Source organism: Abramis brama (genome assembly GCF_963993115.1).
Source record: "Abramis brama genome assembly, chromosome: 3".
Lineage (NCBI taxonomy): Eukaryota > Metazoa > Chordata > Actinopteri > Cypriniformes > Leuciscidae > Abramis > Abramis brama.
Window position 1 is genome coordinate 21,581,008 of NC_139965.1, and position 16,417 is coordinate 21,597,424.

A 16,417-nucleotide genomic window follows, 5' to 3' on the forward strand; every position below is an offset into this window, starting at 1 on the left:
ATGATGTCACCCGCCGTCTACAGTCGCCGTTACGACCGCGAATACCGCAGTATGCGAGCACCGACTGATGCCTAGAGGATCCGTGCACGGGTCCGCCGCCGCCCCTCCCCGTTCAGCCCCCCCCCTCCGCTCGCTCCGGAGATCGGCCATGTTGCCTCTCGCGCTTGTTCCGGTATCAGGCACGAGCGTTTGAGCAGCTCGGCCGCAGTACGACACCGATCCGCCTCCAGTGAAGCCCATTTCTCCACATCCCCGAAGCCAATCATGGATTTTACTACCTGACTGGATGTTTCTCTTTGGATACGAGCCCTCAGACGACTCCTTTCATTCAAGAGCCTTTGGCCACCGGGATCCCGTGAGTGGCGGAAGACGGTTTCGTGGATAATGAGGGGTTTTCTGGATTTTTGAAATCCATCTTACGTCTGCTAGCCCTTCATTCTCAGCACTCACGGTTGATTTTCTTTATATCCGTGTTCAGTCCAGCGCCGTTTGTTTCGTTATCTCAAACTGACGGTTGAGGTATTTTTTTCCACCTTTTGTTGACACTAATTGTTTTGAAGGTCGGTAAAATTGTGATTTTTTTTTTGTTTTTTTTTGTTTTGTTGGCCTAACACTTCATATCGCTCACAGAGAGATACTTTTCCTTTTCGTGTCCTCATTCTCTGTCATTTTTAATATCTGGTAGGATATGAATTGTTTTAAACTCTCGCTTATTTCGTTGGGAAACAAATATAAATGTAAGTCAGCTCCATGTTAGTCTCTCCAAGAAGACCTTCATAAATCCTCATCAAGGACCTGCTGTTTATTTTCAACTGGGAGACTTTAATACAAGTATTTTTCTCCACATATGGACTGATGTTGGGCTTCAACTTGTTGATCTCTGTCTGCGTGGCTAGTTCAAGCTAGCTAGCAACACTGATTACTTCTGTCAGAACAGACGAATAGCCTGTAAAGGCAAGCTTATAAATGCTTGTCAACCACTAAAAACGATTTTTCATTTATTTTTCCCCCCGTGGCCTTGTTTTTGAGAATACCTGGGCGAAAATGACAACCCGAGGAGGAGGTGGTGTTATAGAAAATTCATCCAGCCAGGTGAGACATATCTTCACTGACCGCACAGAAACTAATATGTATGAATGTGTGCTACTGTGTTTATTGTTTGGAATTACGTCATTCTTGATTTTCTTTTGAATTGTATTTCCTTCAAGCTTGTCGAGCTGAAAGGCAGGTGTCTGGATATATATATAAAAAAGTTAGTTCAGGAAGAGTTTCCCTGACTCAACATGACTTCCCTTATCTGTTCATTGATAGGCTCGTCAAGGAAACTTCCATGTTCCTCGCTGTAGATGTTGTAAATCTGATGTCTTAACCCTTGTGCATCAATTAAAAAAAGTGACACATAGGTCCATAGTGGACAAAAATGTCCGTGCCAAAAAACTGTCATAAAAATTTGAAGCTTAGGAGCACAGACTTAAGTTTGGTCTCATTTTTAAAGAAGACCCTTGTCAGATTATTGCTAAAGTAAAGAAAAAAATAAAATGTAAAACCAAAAAAAAGTTATAGAGTTTTAAGTTTATGAAAATGATTTATGAACATTATTTTAGATAAAATTGATATTTTATGAAATATGTTGAACTCTTAAAACGGCTAGAAAATCAAAGCCATAAAAAGTTGTGTTGCAAATTTGAGGTTGATATCTCAAAAAATGAGATTTCAGTAAGATTTTGTTTGGGCGCAGCATCACATTTTCCCCATTGGATACCAGCAAAAATCCACTGGTCACACAGAGGTTTGATTTGTTATTTGCAGTTCTTCTCTCTCAAATATGTGACCCTGGACCACAAAACCAGTCACATGGGTTAATTTTTTAAATTGAGATTTATAGCTTTCCATTGATGTATGGTTTGTTAGGATAGGAGAATATTTGCCCAAGATACAACTATTTGAAAATCTGGAATCTGAGGGTGCAAAAAAATCGAAACATTGAAAAAATCGCCTTTAAAGTTGTCCATTTATGTTCGCGATTGTGCTGCATTCACTCACAAAAATAAATGTTTTATATATTTACAGTAGAAAATTTACAAAATATCTTCATGGAAAGTGATCTTTACTTAATATCCTAATGATTTTTGGCATAAAAGAAAAATCGATAATTTTGACCTATAAAATGTTTTGTTGGCTATTGCCACAAATATACCCGCGCTTGTGACTGGTTTTGTGATCCAGGGTCACATTATTACAAACACATACACACATTTTTTAATTTTTTTATTACACACATACAAGCCACACCAACACACCCACACAATTATCGTTCCATAATTTATATGCTGAAGCAGAAAACAGGAATAAAGTGAGTATTTTCTTTATAGGCCAAACCTGAGAAAATGGCACCATCTGGTAAAAAATAGTAAAAATAAAAATTTTTGGAGCCTTGCCAACAGAATGAAAGCCTCTTAACAATGATTGCATAATTTTATAGTTAAATGCGGACATTTTTGTCCAAAAGGTGCTGAGAGGAACTATTTTGTGTACCTAGTGCAAAAAATATTTTTTAAAGGAAATGGGGGTGAAATAGTAAAATTCCAATAAAAATACACACCTGTGCCAAAATTCATGCAGTTAGCATAAACACAGGCAAAGTTATGAAAAAAACAAAACTAAAAAAGACAAAAATGTCCATAAGGATGCACAAGGCTTAATAGTGTTTTGAAAATCATTTTGTTCAATGGATAAACTGAAAATCCCATCAGTTTGGCGTACTAATAATCAGTGTACTCTGCTATATCAGTAAAATTTTGTCTGTAAATACAATGAAGTTAGATGAGTTTAGACCTGTCTATAGCGGTGGTTTTCAACCAGGGGACTGGGTCCCTCAGGAAATTTCCAAGAGGACCTCAAGAATCAAGATGATTTAAAATGTTTTAAAATAAGCTAAAACTACTAAAAACATTTCTTATTTATTTTCATTCACACTCAACCTTTTGAAATTCAACTTTTATTATTTTAATTTTGAATTATATCTACAGATACTACTAATTTCTGTAAATAATAATGCAGGGCAGGGATTCTCAAATGTTGTTGTGGACAGACAAAAAGGTTTAGAGCCACTGGTCTAATGAGAAAACCAGTCAACAGGTAGTGCATTTGACTTGGGAACCAGGAAGACACTGGCAGTAAGAATAGCCAGCCTTGCCCCTCTCAATGTGATAAGGCACAGATTGCGGTGCGAGTGCCAGAGGATGGAAAATTGAGCCATTCAGAGTGAGGAGGAGGAGGACAGATTCGATGCTCATTAATAACTCATGCCAGTGTGACTAATGCTGACTGAGCTTCATACAATACAGGCAGCGCTAACGTGTGTGTTTTCCGCTAAGTGGCTTTATGAAAAACGAAGGACTTTATATCCTTGTCCAGCTCTCCGGATGCCCTCTCCGAGATCTCTAACCTCTTCTTTAGAGTGTGTCTGTTTTAGCAGAGGAAGAGTGTGAGGAATGAATCACTGGTGTTAATCATACTAGTGAGGTTGTGGGTGAGTTTCAGCCTGCTATGTAGGAGGAGAGGTATGAAAATGTGTTATTATTTTGCATTATCTGGTTTGTTCAGGCACAGGGAAGGATGCTTTGCATAAAAAAATCGGACTTGGAACAGTGTGTTTGTTTATGACATATTTGTATCTGTCATACACTGTGCTTTTTCTTTATTGACTATTTGATTGGCATGTTTATTTTAATACAGATTATACACAATCATGGGCTTTTTTTTCAATAGGGGTTTCACAGACCTTGGTGTTCAGCCTGAATTGAGGACCATTTGGCCTCTGTTCTCCAGCATTGTGGCATCCATGTCTGAAAAGCACACCACCCCAATAAGTGTTAACACAGGGTTTCCTTGTCCTCAGTAACTCAGTGTGTCACCTTGCTGATACTGTGACTTGACACCACAGGCTTGTGTTACAGTTCCTTGAAATCGCAGACCCCACAAACACAGATTTAGATTGAGAGAAAGGGCCTTCACCTGTTTGTCATCCTCTAAACTCTGCATTCTGATGTTTTAGCTAAATCATGTGGTTTAGGAACTCAGTGTTCATTGACTCAACATTCAATCAAATCTGGCCTTATTTGCTTTATTAATACACACTTTTTGGTCGTACTGTGCACAATTAATGAGTGTATGTATTCCAAAGGCAAAATGTTTGTTAATTTTCAGCTGACGTCACCTGGGCTGTGGGTTGGGCAGATAATGTTAATGTTGCTTTGTTTTAGGCATTTGCTATTGGTTATGCAGTAATGTAATGCTAATGTGAAGTTTTAGTGGATTTTGATATAATTTTTTTTATTGCCCGATAATATCTTAGAAAGCATATTGCATACAAATTATTTGATATCATACTTTTTAATTTAAAGATAGTAAATAACATGCTGCAGTTAAATTTTTATGATATTTACTAAATATGAAGTAAATAATTTGAGTATGAATCAATGACAAAAATAATTTATTATTCATTTTAGAGAGTAAATTCTTGATTTTATAAATCTATTAGTGTTTTAGGCTAAGTATTTATTTAGCCTATTTATTAGAATACATCAAGATGCTCTTGAGGGTGAACTTGACCTTTGTTTTCCATATCCCATTTGAAAGGCCTTCTTAAATGAGGGTGACTGGCATTTTTTCAGGAATCGTCTTGTTTGGTCTGACTTAATTCTGGTATGGAACACCAATATGCTGTGGTACTTGGAAATATACCACAAAATACTGTTGAACAGATTGAAACAAGAGTTTGGTATTGTTGAGTCTGTTTTAAAGTGGTTTTCCTCTTACTTGAGTGACAGAACATTTTCTGTTTATGTAAATGGTATACTGTCTGATGCCACTCCACTCTTGTATGGTGTACCCCAGGGCTCTGTCTTAGGTCCACTTTTGTTTTTAATGTACATTAGCCCTCTGGGAAAACTTTTGAGCCATTTTAAGAATGTGTCATATCATTTTTATGCTGATGACTTTGTTGCATAGTATTTCTTGTGTAAAATCGTGGCTTGCTAGTAACTGTCTCCAATTAAATTCAGAAAAGACTGAAACCCTAATTGTTGCCCCAGATAACAAAATCCCATCAATCCTCCAACACCTTGGTTCTCTGAGCTCATCTGTCCAGTCGAGTCTCAGAAATCTAGGCGTCTGGTTTGACCAGTCAATGTCTTTGGACTACCATTCTAGACTTCTGGTCAGAAATTGTTTTTATCATCTAAGAAATATTGCTAAATTGAGGTCAATTTTATCAGACTCTGATCTTGAGATGGTTATCCATGCTTTTATTTCGTCACGTTTAGATTATTGTAACTCTCTTTTTACTTATTTCAACAAATCTGCTTTAAATCGTCTTCAAATGGTTCAAAATGCTGTGGCAAGGCTTTTAACAGGATCTAGCAGAAGGACACACATCACACCCATTTTATCCTCCCTACACTGGCTACCCATCAAATTTCGAATTGATTTTAAAATATTAGTCTTAACTTTTAGAGCTTTAAATGTTCAGTCCCCACAATACATTGCTGATTTGTTGCTCCCCTACTCCCCAGGCCGCGCCCTTCTATCCTCAGGCCAGAGTCTTTTATTGGTCCCAAAGACTCACTATAAAACCCGGGGTGACCGGTCCTTTCAGGTTGTAGCCCCCAGACTGTGGAATGCCCTGCCCCTGTCCCTCCATGTGGCCGACTCTGTCGATTCTTTTAAAAAGCAACTAAAGACACTGTTTAAGTGTTGAACTGCATTAGTTCAAAATGCAGCTGCTAGAGTTCTTACTAGATCAAGAAAATATGATCATATAACACCGATTTTATCATCACTACATTGACTACCTATAAAGTTCTGTATTAATTATAAGTTATTGCTACTGACTTATAAAGCCCTAAACGGCTTAGCTCCAGTCTATTTAACGGATCTTCTATCGCCCTATAATCCATCGCGCGCTTTAAGATCAATAAATTCGAGGCTTTTGGTCATACCTAGGATATCCAGATCAACAAAAGGAGGGAGAGCATTTTCACATTTGGCTCCGAAACTCTGGAATAGTCTTCCTGCTACTGTTCGTTGCTCGGACTCGCTCTCCCAGTTTAAAACTAGATTAAAGACGCATCTTTTCGGCCAGGCATTCATATAATATTGTTAATCTTACAGTTCAAACTACAATCCGGCCTCTAGTTCATAAATGCCAGAGGAGAACTGGCCCCCGACTGAGCCTGGGTTCTCCCAAGGTTTTTTTTTTCTCCATTAGGTCACCTGATGGAGTTTTAGGACACCATTAGGTCACTTGATGGAGTTTTTTCGGTTCCTTGCCACTGTTGCCTTTGGCTTGCTCAGTTGGGGATATTTTGGGGATATTTAATTTTATTCTATCAATCAATAAATTTCACTAGAAACAAACCTTGTTGTATTATTTTATTTTAATTTAATACTGTAAGCTGCTTTGATACAATCTGTATTGTGAAAAGCGCTATACAAATATACTTGATTTGATTTGACTGTTATTTCAACAAGCTTTTAGTTGACTGGGCTTTATTGCCTTTTAACTTAAAATGTATAATTGTAAGTTTTATTAGTATGATTGCACTTTGTAAAGCACTTTGTGTTTGTATCTGTGAAAAGCGCTCTATAAATAAACTTTACTTACTTACTTACTGTATCATACCACATTGCTAAATGATCATACTTAATTTTTGGGATAGTTTACCCAAAAATGAAAATCTGTGATTTGTAATTTACTCGCCCTCAAATGTCTCTGTTTTTTGTTCATACAGTGAAACTCAGTTCTTTGGGACACCACAGAATTTCATTGTATGAACAAAAACAGTTGAAACATTCTTCAAAATACCTACTTTTATGTTCATCAGTGGAACTCAGTGAAGATGAGTAAATGGGTGAAAATGAGTTTTTGGGTGAACTATCCCTTTAAATACAAAATGAACATATTTTGTCCTGTTGTGATTCTATCTTACTGTCATTATTTGTCCTCATCGCTGTATCTTTTGTGGCTTTAATGTCTGTCCACCTGCGTGGTTTTACAGATCACGTCTTGAAGTCCTCAAAATGTGTTCTATGCTGTTCAGTCTGGTGTGGTGTTTGGACATCCTCCATATACTATCACAGATCTCTGTTGGGTCCGCTGACCCTGATCAGTCTCAAAGACTCAAAGTTTTCCACTGCAGTGATTTACTCCATTAGCACTTCTTGCTCCACTAAGCATATCATTTCATTGGAATAAAGTTTTTTTTTTTAAATGGCAGCAGTTTGTTATGAATGTGATAATAATCCTGATATTATCCAGTCAGTCAAACTGATCTGCAAGCACTAGATAGCATTGCAGGTATGTAATCTTTTGAGATGCTTAGATATAAACAATCCATCATCATGTCATCTATAAGGATGGCTGGCAAGCGACTGATTATAGTAATTCCTGGATTTATAACTCATTGAGGATGCACAAATGCCTCTTTAAAATGGCATCATCTTGTCATTTAAGCAGCTGCTGTATTACTGTTTCATCTGGAGTAGAATATAACTAAACGTTTCAATTCTGAAAGATTGAATTGATGATCATCATGTAAAAAATAAACATCTTGATTTCTATTAAAACATATTTTTTTCCCACACCTAGTATTATCCATGTTTTATATACACAAACAAAGGCCAGTATTGACATAGAGAACAATAGGAAAATACAGGTGAAAGAGCAGGTTATAAAGTATGGCCGCCATTTTTTTCCACATTTTTTGGTTGGTAAGTCTCTGTGAACTCAAATTGTTGGTTCTGTTAGAAATAAAAGATGTAAGTTGCTACATGTAAAGAGACTGAACTGCATCCACATGTTCTTAGAGTCTATGAGGGGATTAGGTGTGGTTAAATCTGAAGGGGTGGACGGCATTACGTTTGACTCACTGTCATTACTGATAAATTACTAGACGGAACATCAGCATGTAATCAGTGCTGTGGAAATGGCTCTCATTCAGGTCCTGTAGCCTTATATGGCTATAGGGAAGACCCACAATACAGTGATCTGATTCTGAACACATTTGAGTGTCTTGCTGCGTCTTCTCAGATGAATTGGGCTAGAAGTCAATCAGCTTATAGCAACTTTTGGAGATAATGCTTTGGACAAAATACGTTCTTTCTGAATGTTAGAAGAACTACAGTTTGCAGTTTACCACTGTTACCAACCAATGAAGCTTGACATTTTTTAACAATGTCCTCTGTCTCTTTTGTTAAAGCCATACCTTATCACAGGAAGTATAAGGAGGGAGATGGACCAATCATAGAAAAATTGAGAGAAGTCATAATACTCAGTATGGCTTTCTTGCCTTTCAGTTAAAAGAGCCAATCACATTTTTTTTTTATAAAGACATTGTCTGTTTATTTACTCTTGAATGCACTTGCACATTTGTTTGTCCAGATTTTATGATACCTTTGTTGTCAGATTTGGTTGCTGTTTGGACATATGTTACCGAAACATATTCTTGACAAATAGTTTTAGAGATTTTAGTCTTTTCCTATAAATATAAGTACATAGAAGCTGTTGCCCACATATATAAAAGCTGCCATGGGCTTAACTTTAATTGTCACTGAGTGAACTGAAATGTGTGCTTTTTCCTGTATTGAAAATGTTTTGGCTGCTGCCAAAATGAATCTTTGTCCTGCCAGAGACGTATTTGATTGTTAATGTGACAATACCTGCTGTTCTGCAGTGCCAGTAACTGCCGCAAGCTGGTGAGTCGGCCAGAGTTTTTGTTCGGCACGAGTTCTGCATGCGTGTGAAAGTATAAACACGACGACAATAAGAGATTTATTGCACAGCATAGACAGCTTCATAAGGAGTTAACAGGAGAACCTCACATTGTAATTGACAGGTTCAGTGATTATGATGGCAGCGATCTTTCCTCATTTTCTTTTTTCGTGCTGCTAACTACACATTGCAAAGTTTCTGGATTGACAACCATATTTAAATGCACGATTGAATCTGAATGACAGTGATAACCATAGCAATGGATGGAACAAATTAATCTGATACTGTATGTCAAATGATCTGTGCATTAAGCCTTGGAGTGGAAATGCAAAATAACACACCTGCCACTTTTTCTATGTAATGTGTTACTTTTGTTGTGTTACTAGCTTTTCAAATCAGTCTCTTTTTACATATAAATGTACAGATTTTTAAATAGAAAATAGTTCTAAGCACTTTGTTTTATGATCTGCCCTTACAGTGATTGTTTTTGTTTCATGATAATATAGCATGAGTTTATATTATATACTCTTTCTTTGCATTTATTTTGGATTTATTGTCAATTCTGGGCTCGCAGATCACCTGGATAGCATACTTTGTACTGTGTGTGTGGATGACCGTGTTTGTCCACCACAACCGAAGACCATTATTCACAGAGGAAAAACCCTGGTTCAGTAGTGATTCACTTCCTAACTGGATTTGTTTCAAATCAAAAGTGAACCGTACTGTTGTTCACATTTATCAAAGCCGCCTTTTAATGTAGTCTTACAAGCCTCGTGTACAAGTCACAAAAAGCTTGAATGTGAAAGTGCCCAAAGACATAAAATCACAGCCTTCTTTGCAGGCTTCGTTCCAATGTAACATTTGGTTGTAATGAGTTAGTGTACAAAAAGAGAGTAAATTCAATCACATACATAATAATCAGTCAAGCGCTAGTTATTTGTAAATTGACTTTTTAATCATGGTTGGTAACATTAGGGTTGACCTCTGCTCTGGTAAATGTATTGATCAAGTGGATACTATATCCAGACAACCAACTTGTGGAACTTTTTAGAACTGCTCTAATATCAGTTGTAATTTCTTGTGTTGTTCTGCCCAATGCAGATGTTTTGACAGGGTTTGAGATCTTAATTTGCTAGATCGATTTACATTTTACGTTGTAGGCTAACTGATTTAAAGGTTTATCTGCACTCGGCTTCACTGATAATAGTCATTTATTCTTTCATATTCACATGAATGAATGTTCTATTAATTAGGTAGCTGTGTAAAATATAGGATGGAAAAAGGCAGTAGAAAGAGTGTGGAAAGGAAATATTCAAAGTTGGGATTAACTTTGCCATTGCCATTTCTGTGAAACTACCACACCCAAACAAATGAAAGTATCCTAGAAAAAACAAGAGACCAGATTTACCTTTCGGAAAGGGGAGGAATTTGAATACTGTCAGAAAGCACAGAGTTTGGATGTGTTTGGAAACATGAGGTTGGATGGCCGAAGTGCGAGCTTAATATGAGACTGAACACAGCGGACTATAAACCCTCTTTAGCTCCCTGACCTTCAGCGACTTGAACAGGGATCACATTTACACACGGCTTTGCATTTTTTACGACGCCGTGCATGGAGTCATCGTGTTGAGATCAAGTCCAGAGTCTAAAACGCTCTGTGTGTGTAAACAGGCCTTTCCAGTTGCACTGGGTGTAAAGTTGACTGAAGGGAGTGCCGAGGCCTTCTCTCTGATTTCAGGAGCTTGACGTCATGTTGAGGACAGAGTCGATGCTTGTTTTTTCTGAACTGATTTATTTAGGACCTCAGTGCCTTTTCGAGTTTTTATTAGTGCTTTCATTTCATATGGTGAATTAACGCGTGACTGTTTGATACCTTTCTGGGCAGTTTTTATTAGGGGAGGGAATCTTTAGGTAGGCTACCTCTCAATCTGATTCTAAAACAATTCTTGATCTACATTTTTTTTTCCTTAAGTAATGAGTTCACCGACTTTGAATATCAAATTTATTTGTGCACTTTTCTCTCTCTGTCTTTCTCTGTAGATGTTTTTTAAAGGTAAACAGTCACTAGAGGTGTATTTGTTTGTCATCTACGCTCCATGCGGGCAGAAGGGCGTACACAACACCCTGCAGTGCTCCAGAAAGAGCCAGGCCACCCGGTGAAGCTCTATAACCCAGATGAATTGCTGCTCAATGAGGGAGAGCGTATAAATATCAGGATTATTTATTCACTGTTGACAGTTTTCTGACATAGGACAAGCTGGAGAAGCGAGGGGAGAGGTGTGATGAAGAAGAGGGAGAGTGAGAGAGACACTCCATCTGCTCTCTGTTTGTGCCCTTGGCTTCCTCCTGATTCTAGTTTTAAATAGAGGCAGTGTGGGATTTACAGCCCCATGCATCACCTGCAGGCCCTGACCGCCATTCATCCATCCATCAGTTCATCCTTCCTTCTCTGCCTTTGCATGATTCTTCTGACCGGTTTGATGTGACGTGAGACATACGAACAGGGAATGATCCCACCCAAAAAATAGAAATTTCTGCATTTGTTTGTCTGTCTGTCTATCCATCCAACTATTCATCCATCTTTAACTTCCTTCCTTCCTTCCTATTTCTTTTTCCTGTCATTCCTATAGTTCATTATTTCCTTTCCTTCCTTTATTTTCTTCTTCTGTCCTTCCTTCCTTTCATCCATCCTTCTTCTTCATTACACAATTCCCTAGAACTTGAAAACAGGTCAAATCAGTTTCATATTATATAATTGTTGCCTGCTGCATGGTTCATTTAATGAATCACAAGTTAAAGTTGGCATGAAATGAAAAATCACTACTCATCTATTTTGTAAATGCATGTTTTGGATTTCTTTGTGACCGTTTCATCATGTAGGCTATATCATTATTTTATTTTTTTTGTATTTTGTTTGACCTGTAATGTTTAATTAGAATGTCATAACTCGATCTTCCAGTGAAAACGTCTTCTCTTTGGTGATATAAGCCAGTCGCCAGACTTCTCCAATCATTTAGTCAGCTTAAACCCACCCGTCCACAATTTTCTTTTCCGATATTCCGTTACACTCGGATGTACATCACGATACCGAAGAAAAGATCTGTTGCTACTTCGTTTCATTGCGACTTTAACCGTTTGGATCAGTGTAATGTATTAATCTCAAAAGCAGTCAGAATGGTTGCTGAATTTGACTTGTTAATTGTCTGGATGTTTAAATTACAACGTATAGTTAAAGTTACTCATTCAAAAATAGTATGGTCTTGTTTAATATGTAGTTAGAACCATTATGGGATTGACGTTCATAAAAACAGAATTTTGTAGAAAACGTGTGTGTGTGTGTGTGTGTGTGTGTGTGTGTGTGAAAGAGAGGAAGAGAGATTGTGTATGTGTAGGTGGTGAAGTATTTATAGTTCTTCATCGTGACTGTCGCTTTCTGGGCGTGTATGACCGCATCTGTGTGTGTGTGTTGAAAAATAGTTTCTCTTTTTCTAGACAGAGATGGGCTTCACTCTCTGTACTTGGAATATTACGCCCAATTTCACTTTAGCCACACCAAGTGAGAAAGAGAGGATGAAGAAAAGTTATGGGGGAAATAGAGAGAGAGAGAAAGAGAGGAAAGGGAGCTTGTCCTTTAGAAAGGTAAAGAAAAGAGAAGATAGCATGAGGATGAACAACAGATCTCTATGGCAACGCTGCAATCACGACCCAGCGACTGACTGCTTCTTCAAAAGACACGCTGGATTGTGTGCAAGTGTGCATGTGTGTTTTTTAAACTGAACAGGAGAGCATGCTTTACAGCTACTACAGCATCTGTGTTTATAGGGTTGCCGGTATCTCTGGTTCACTCATACAACTTTTTTAAAGAGACTGTTGAGGAAAGTTTAGAAGATCAGTGATTAAAACTCATAACCTGGTCCATAAACATCAGGTCTGGTCTCAGAATTCTTTGCTGTGCAGCAATATGATGCACTTAGAGCAGCTTCTGGGTCTGATCAGCTGTCTTGAGCTTCCCACTGAGCTGAACCAGTGTCAGCTAAACTCGGGATCTCAGAGCTGCCGGAGAAGGTGGTATTTAAGGTTCAACGCTGAAGTGAGCAGGACTCGCAGTAAACCTAAAAAAGATTCGCCACAGACAGCATGTTGTCAGGGAGAACATTATCCTATCCTCACTGCTGTCTGTGCAGGGTGTAATTACAAGGAGAGATAGATGATGATATGGAGCAAGGGAAAGACCCAGAAAAAGTGCATTTTATTTTACCCAGACTGACCTTCGTCCTAGATGATTCTTTAATAGTAAGGTAGATGCCAAAGGATATAAAAAATTAGCCCTTTTGAGACTCTCTGATTCGGTTCTAAATCCTAGTGAACTGTCTGTGGTCTACATAGACGGTTACCTTCTAAAGATGGTTGATTCTGTCAGCAATTTGAAGCGACAAGAAGTTGTTTGTTTTTAATGAAGGGTGGCGATTTGCAGGACATAGGAAGTTAATGCTGCCTTAAAAGGATAGTTCACTCAAAAACAAAAATCCTGCCATCATTTATTTACTCTTCCTCATGTTGTTCCGAACATGATTGACTTTGTTCTGTAGAAAACAAGAAAATATTTTGAAAAACACTTGACTTCCATTAAATTCCATTCCATGTTCCACAAAAGAAAGTAAGTCCTACAGGTTTGTACGGGTGAGTAAATGGTGGCAGAATTTTCATTTTTGAGTGAACTGTCCCTTTAAGTAAACATCTTAAACGAAATGGAACTTGGAAGTGACTGATTTGAAACACTATATGTCAGGTCAAGCTACTTAATTAAGGGTCACTCATGCGTGCCGCACAAGTTCCTCATGTGACACTCACAAAAAGACTTGACTAACAATCACATTTGATTCCTGAAGGGATTGATGTTAGCATTTTGCTAAGCTAAAAGCACAAGCAATTCATACAACATGCAAATGCTAGTTAAAATGGTTTATCTTTAATTAGATATAACTATTTTAGTTCATTACTGAAAAAAAATGTAAAAAAAAATCCCTCAACTACATTCAAAAATTTTGCGACCAGTTAGACTTTTCTTGAAGAAATTAATACTTCAAATCTATTTCAAATAAATGCTGTTCTTTTGAACTTTCTGTTTATTTAGGAATGTTTCCTCAAAAATATAAAGCACAACAACGGTTTTCAACATTGATAATAATAATAATAAGAAGAAGAAATGTTTCTTGAGCATCAAGTCAGCATTTTTGAATGATTTCTGAAGTATCATGTGACACTGAAGACTGGAGTAATGATGCTGAAAATTCAGATTTTCCATCACAGGAATAATTTATATTTTAAAATAGAAAAGTTATTTTTAATTGTAATAACATTTCACAATATTACTGTTGTTACTGTATTTGTGATCAAATAAATGCAGCCTTGGTGAGAGACTCATTTCCAAAATCTTCTTAATCTTAATGTCTCCAAACTTTTGAACGGTAGTGTGTGTCTGCCATCTGAGATGAAAGTTGTAGCTGTCCTTTTGCAGTGCATTGTTGGATACCTGGCTCAAAATTTGACCAAAATCAAATATTAAACATTTGGAACAATCTTTGTGTCAAGACTAGTACAGCTTTGATGCTTAAAAATGTCATTTAGACAGGCAGCTCACTAGGTTTTGGACTTTAAATTGTGAATAACACTTTTTTTTTTGATCGTACAGTATGTTTTCATGTGCAATGGGACAGGTCTCCGGTGAAGTTCTGCTTGATTAGCTAGGAAGGAGTTTGCCATTGTAAAAGTGCGTTGTGCTTCATTGCTGTTTATGAGTGATGTATTGATATGAGTTCTGCTTTAAGCATGTACTGTATCACTGTATCAGCACTCCCTTGTCTACGCGCACACACAAGCCATACCAAAGTCTAAAATCTAAAATCTGAGTCCCCAGGCATATCTGCACACTTGCCCTCTAATACCTTAAGTCCTTGCCCCTCTGTTCCTGTCAGCACATTGTCAATCTCCTGCTTTCCATGCCCTGACCTTTGGTACTGCTCTTGGCTCAGCTTACCTATGCATACACATTCAGACAGACAGTGTGGCTTTGCTGTATTGTTTCAGCCAGCCTTTCTCATGCCTTTTTCTTGAGCTGCCCCTCTTTCAAAATTGGCATCATGTGAAACGAGTAAAGAAATAAAGAGCATCTTCATTTAAAGACATACCTCTGAGTGTGCACCATTTAGTGGGCTGACGTCAAATGTTACATTTATGGCTTTGAACTTTGATCGGTTGGTCTTTGAAGAAGACGGAGCTGTTGTGATGTACAGTGCTCGGATATATGAACTGTGGTTTGCACGCACACACACATCGCACCACAGAGCTCATGGAGTTGGCTGGGTTCCTCTTGATGATTGAACTTTCTCTTTAATGAGCTCTGTGTCCGCTTTCGCTTGAGTACAAAATGGAGAAACATCTGTACAGATTAAAATTATAAATGCAACATGATGCTACTTGCGTTATTTGTGACGGAACGAAAGCAGGAAAACATAGGGAAGCACGTAGCATATTTGTGTGTGTTTGTGTATTTGCAGATGGACCCGTCTGTTTTAATCTAATCTAATCCACTGTAATCTAATCCAATCCAATCTAATCTAATCCAATCCAATCTAATCTAATCTAATCTGATCGGTATATTTTTCCAGTGTAATGGGGTAATGGGAGAAATTGGGATTTTATCTTTATTTGGACAGGAAAATTGAGATGATTTGGTGGGGTTAAAGAAAAATCGGGTGTTTTGGAAAACATCCAAAAAAGCAGTGAGTGCAGTCTCATGAGATTAGGATTTTTCATTCACTAAAACGCTTCACGATTGATGTGGTTATGCCTCCTCCTCTCTCTTGTCCCATCATATTCTTCCCTCGATTAGTGTTATTAAAGGGATAGTTCACCCAAAAATTCTGTCATCATTAATTTACCATCATGTTGTTCCAAACCTGTTTGACTTTTTTCTTCTACAGAGCACAAAAGATTATATTTTGAAGATTATTGATATCCAAACAGTTTTGACTTACATTGTATGGACACACACACAAATGCATTTTCCCCCGAAATATCTTCTTTTGTGTTCCGCAGATGGAAGTCATACAAGTTTAGAAAAACATGATGATGTGACTACAGAATTTTCTTTTTTGGGTCAACTATCCATTAAAGATTCATATCTGTTAGTGCACATCCTCCAATAAGTTGAGTTGTGCTCCACTCGGGAACGATGCAAGTTCAAGTTTTGCTCATGTCATTTGCTCAGATCTACCACTTTTGTCATTTTTAAAACTTGTATGATCAGTAATAATGAAAAAATGATTCACACCTGTGTGTGTGGAGGCTGGGTCAGAGTTTGAGAAGTGATTGAGAGTGTTCACCAATGCTGAAGAATGTCATACATTAACATGGTGCATGTGATGCATTACATAATATTCATCTCTTTGGAACCAGCGAGTTTGAGTGTGCATGTGTTTCTCTGAGCCTTATGCCTACTCATTTGCTAGCTAAGATACACAAGTACACTGCAATTTAAAACATTACAGAAAAATGTATGCTCACAGAAGCTGCATTTATTTGATAAAAAATACAGTAACAACAGTCATATTGTAAAATATGTTGATACCATGTTGATACCAG

The 16,417-nt window shown here is 37.6% G+C and overlaps 1 protein-coding gene across 12 annotated transcripts in view; it reads left to right on the plus strand.

The window, feature by feature from the left end:
- Positions 1 to 20: 20 nt before the first annotated feature.
- Positions 21 to 16,417, plus strand: part of mark2b (MAP/microtubule affinity-regulating kinase 2b) — a 47,890-nt gene continuing 31,493 nt past the window's right edge. For 3 of the 12 annotated variants that reach the window (XM_084109072.1, XM_084109071.1, XM_084109070.1), the window contains exon 1: positions 24 to 1,092. In XM_084109072.1, coding sequence (XP_083965198.1) covers positions 1,045 to 1,092 — 48 coding nt within the window. In that variant the 5' untranslated portion in view covers positions 24 to 1,044. Of the gene's footprint in view, positions 1,093 to 16,417 lie in introns of all 12 variants that reach the window. The other 9 variants (XM_084109064.1, XM_084109069.1, XM_084109073.1 and 6 more) reach the window with 6 other exon arrangements.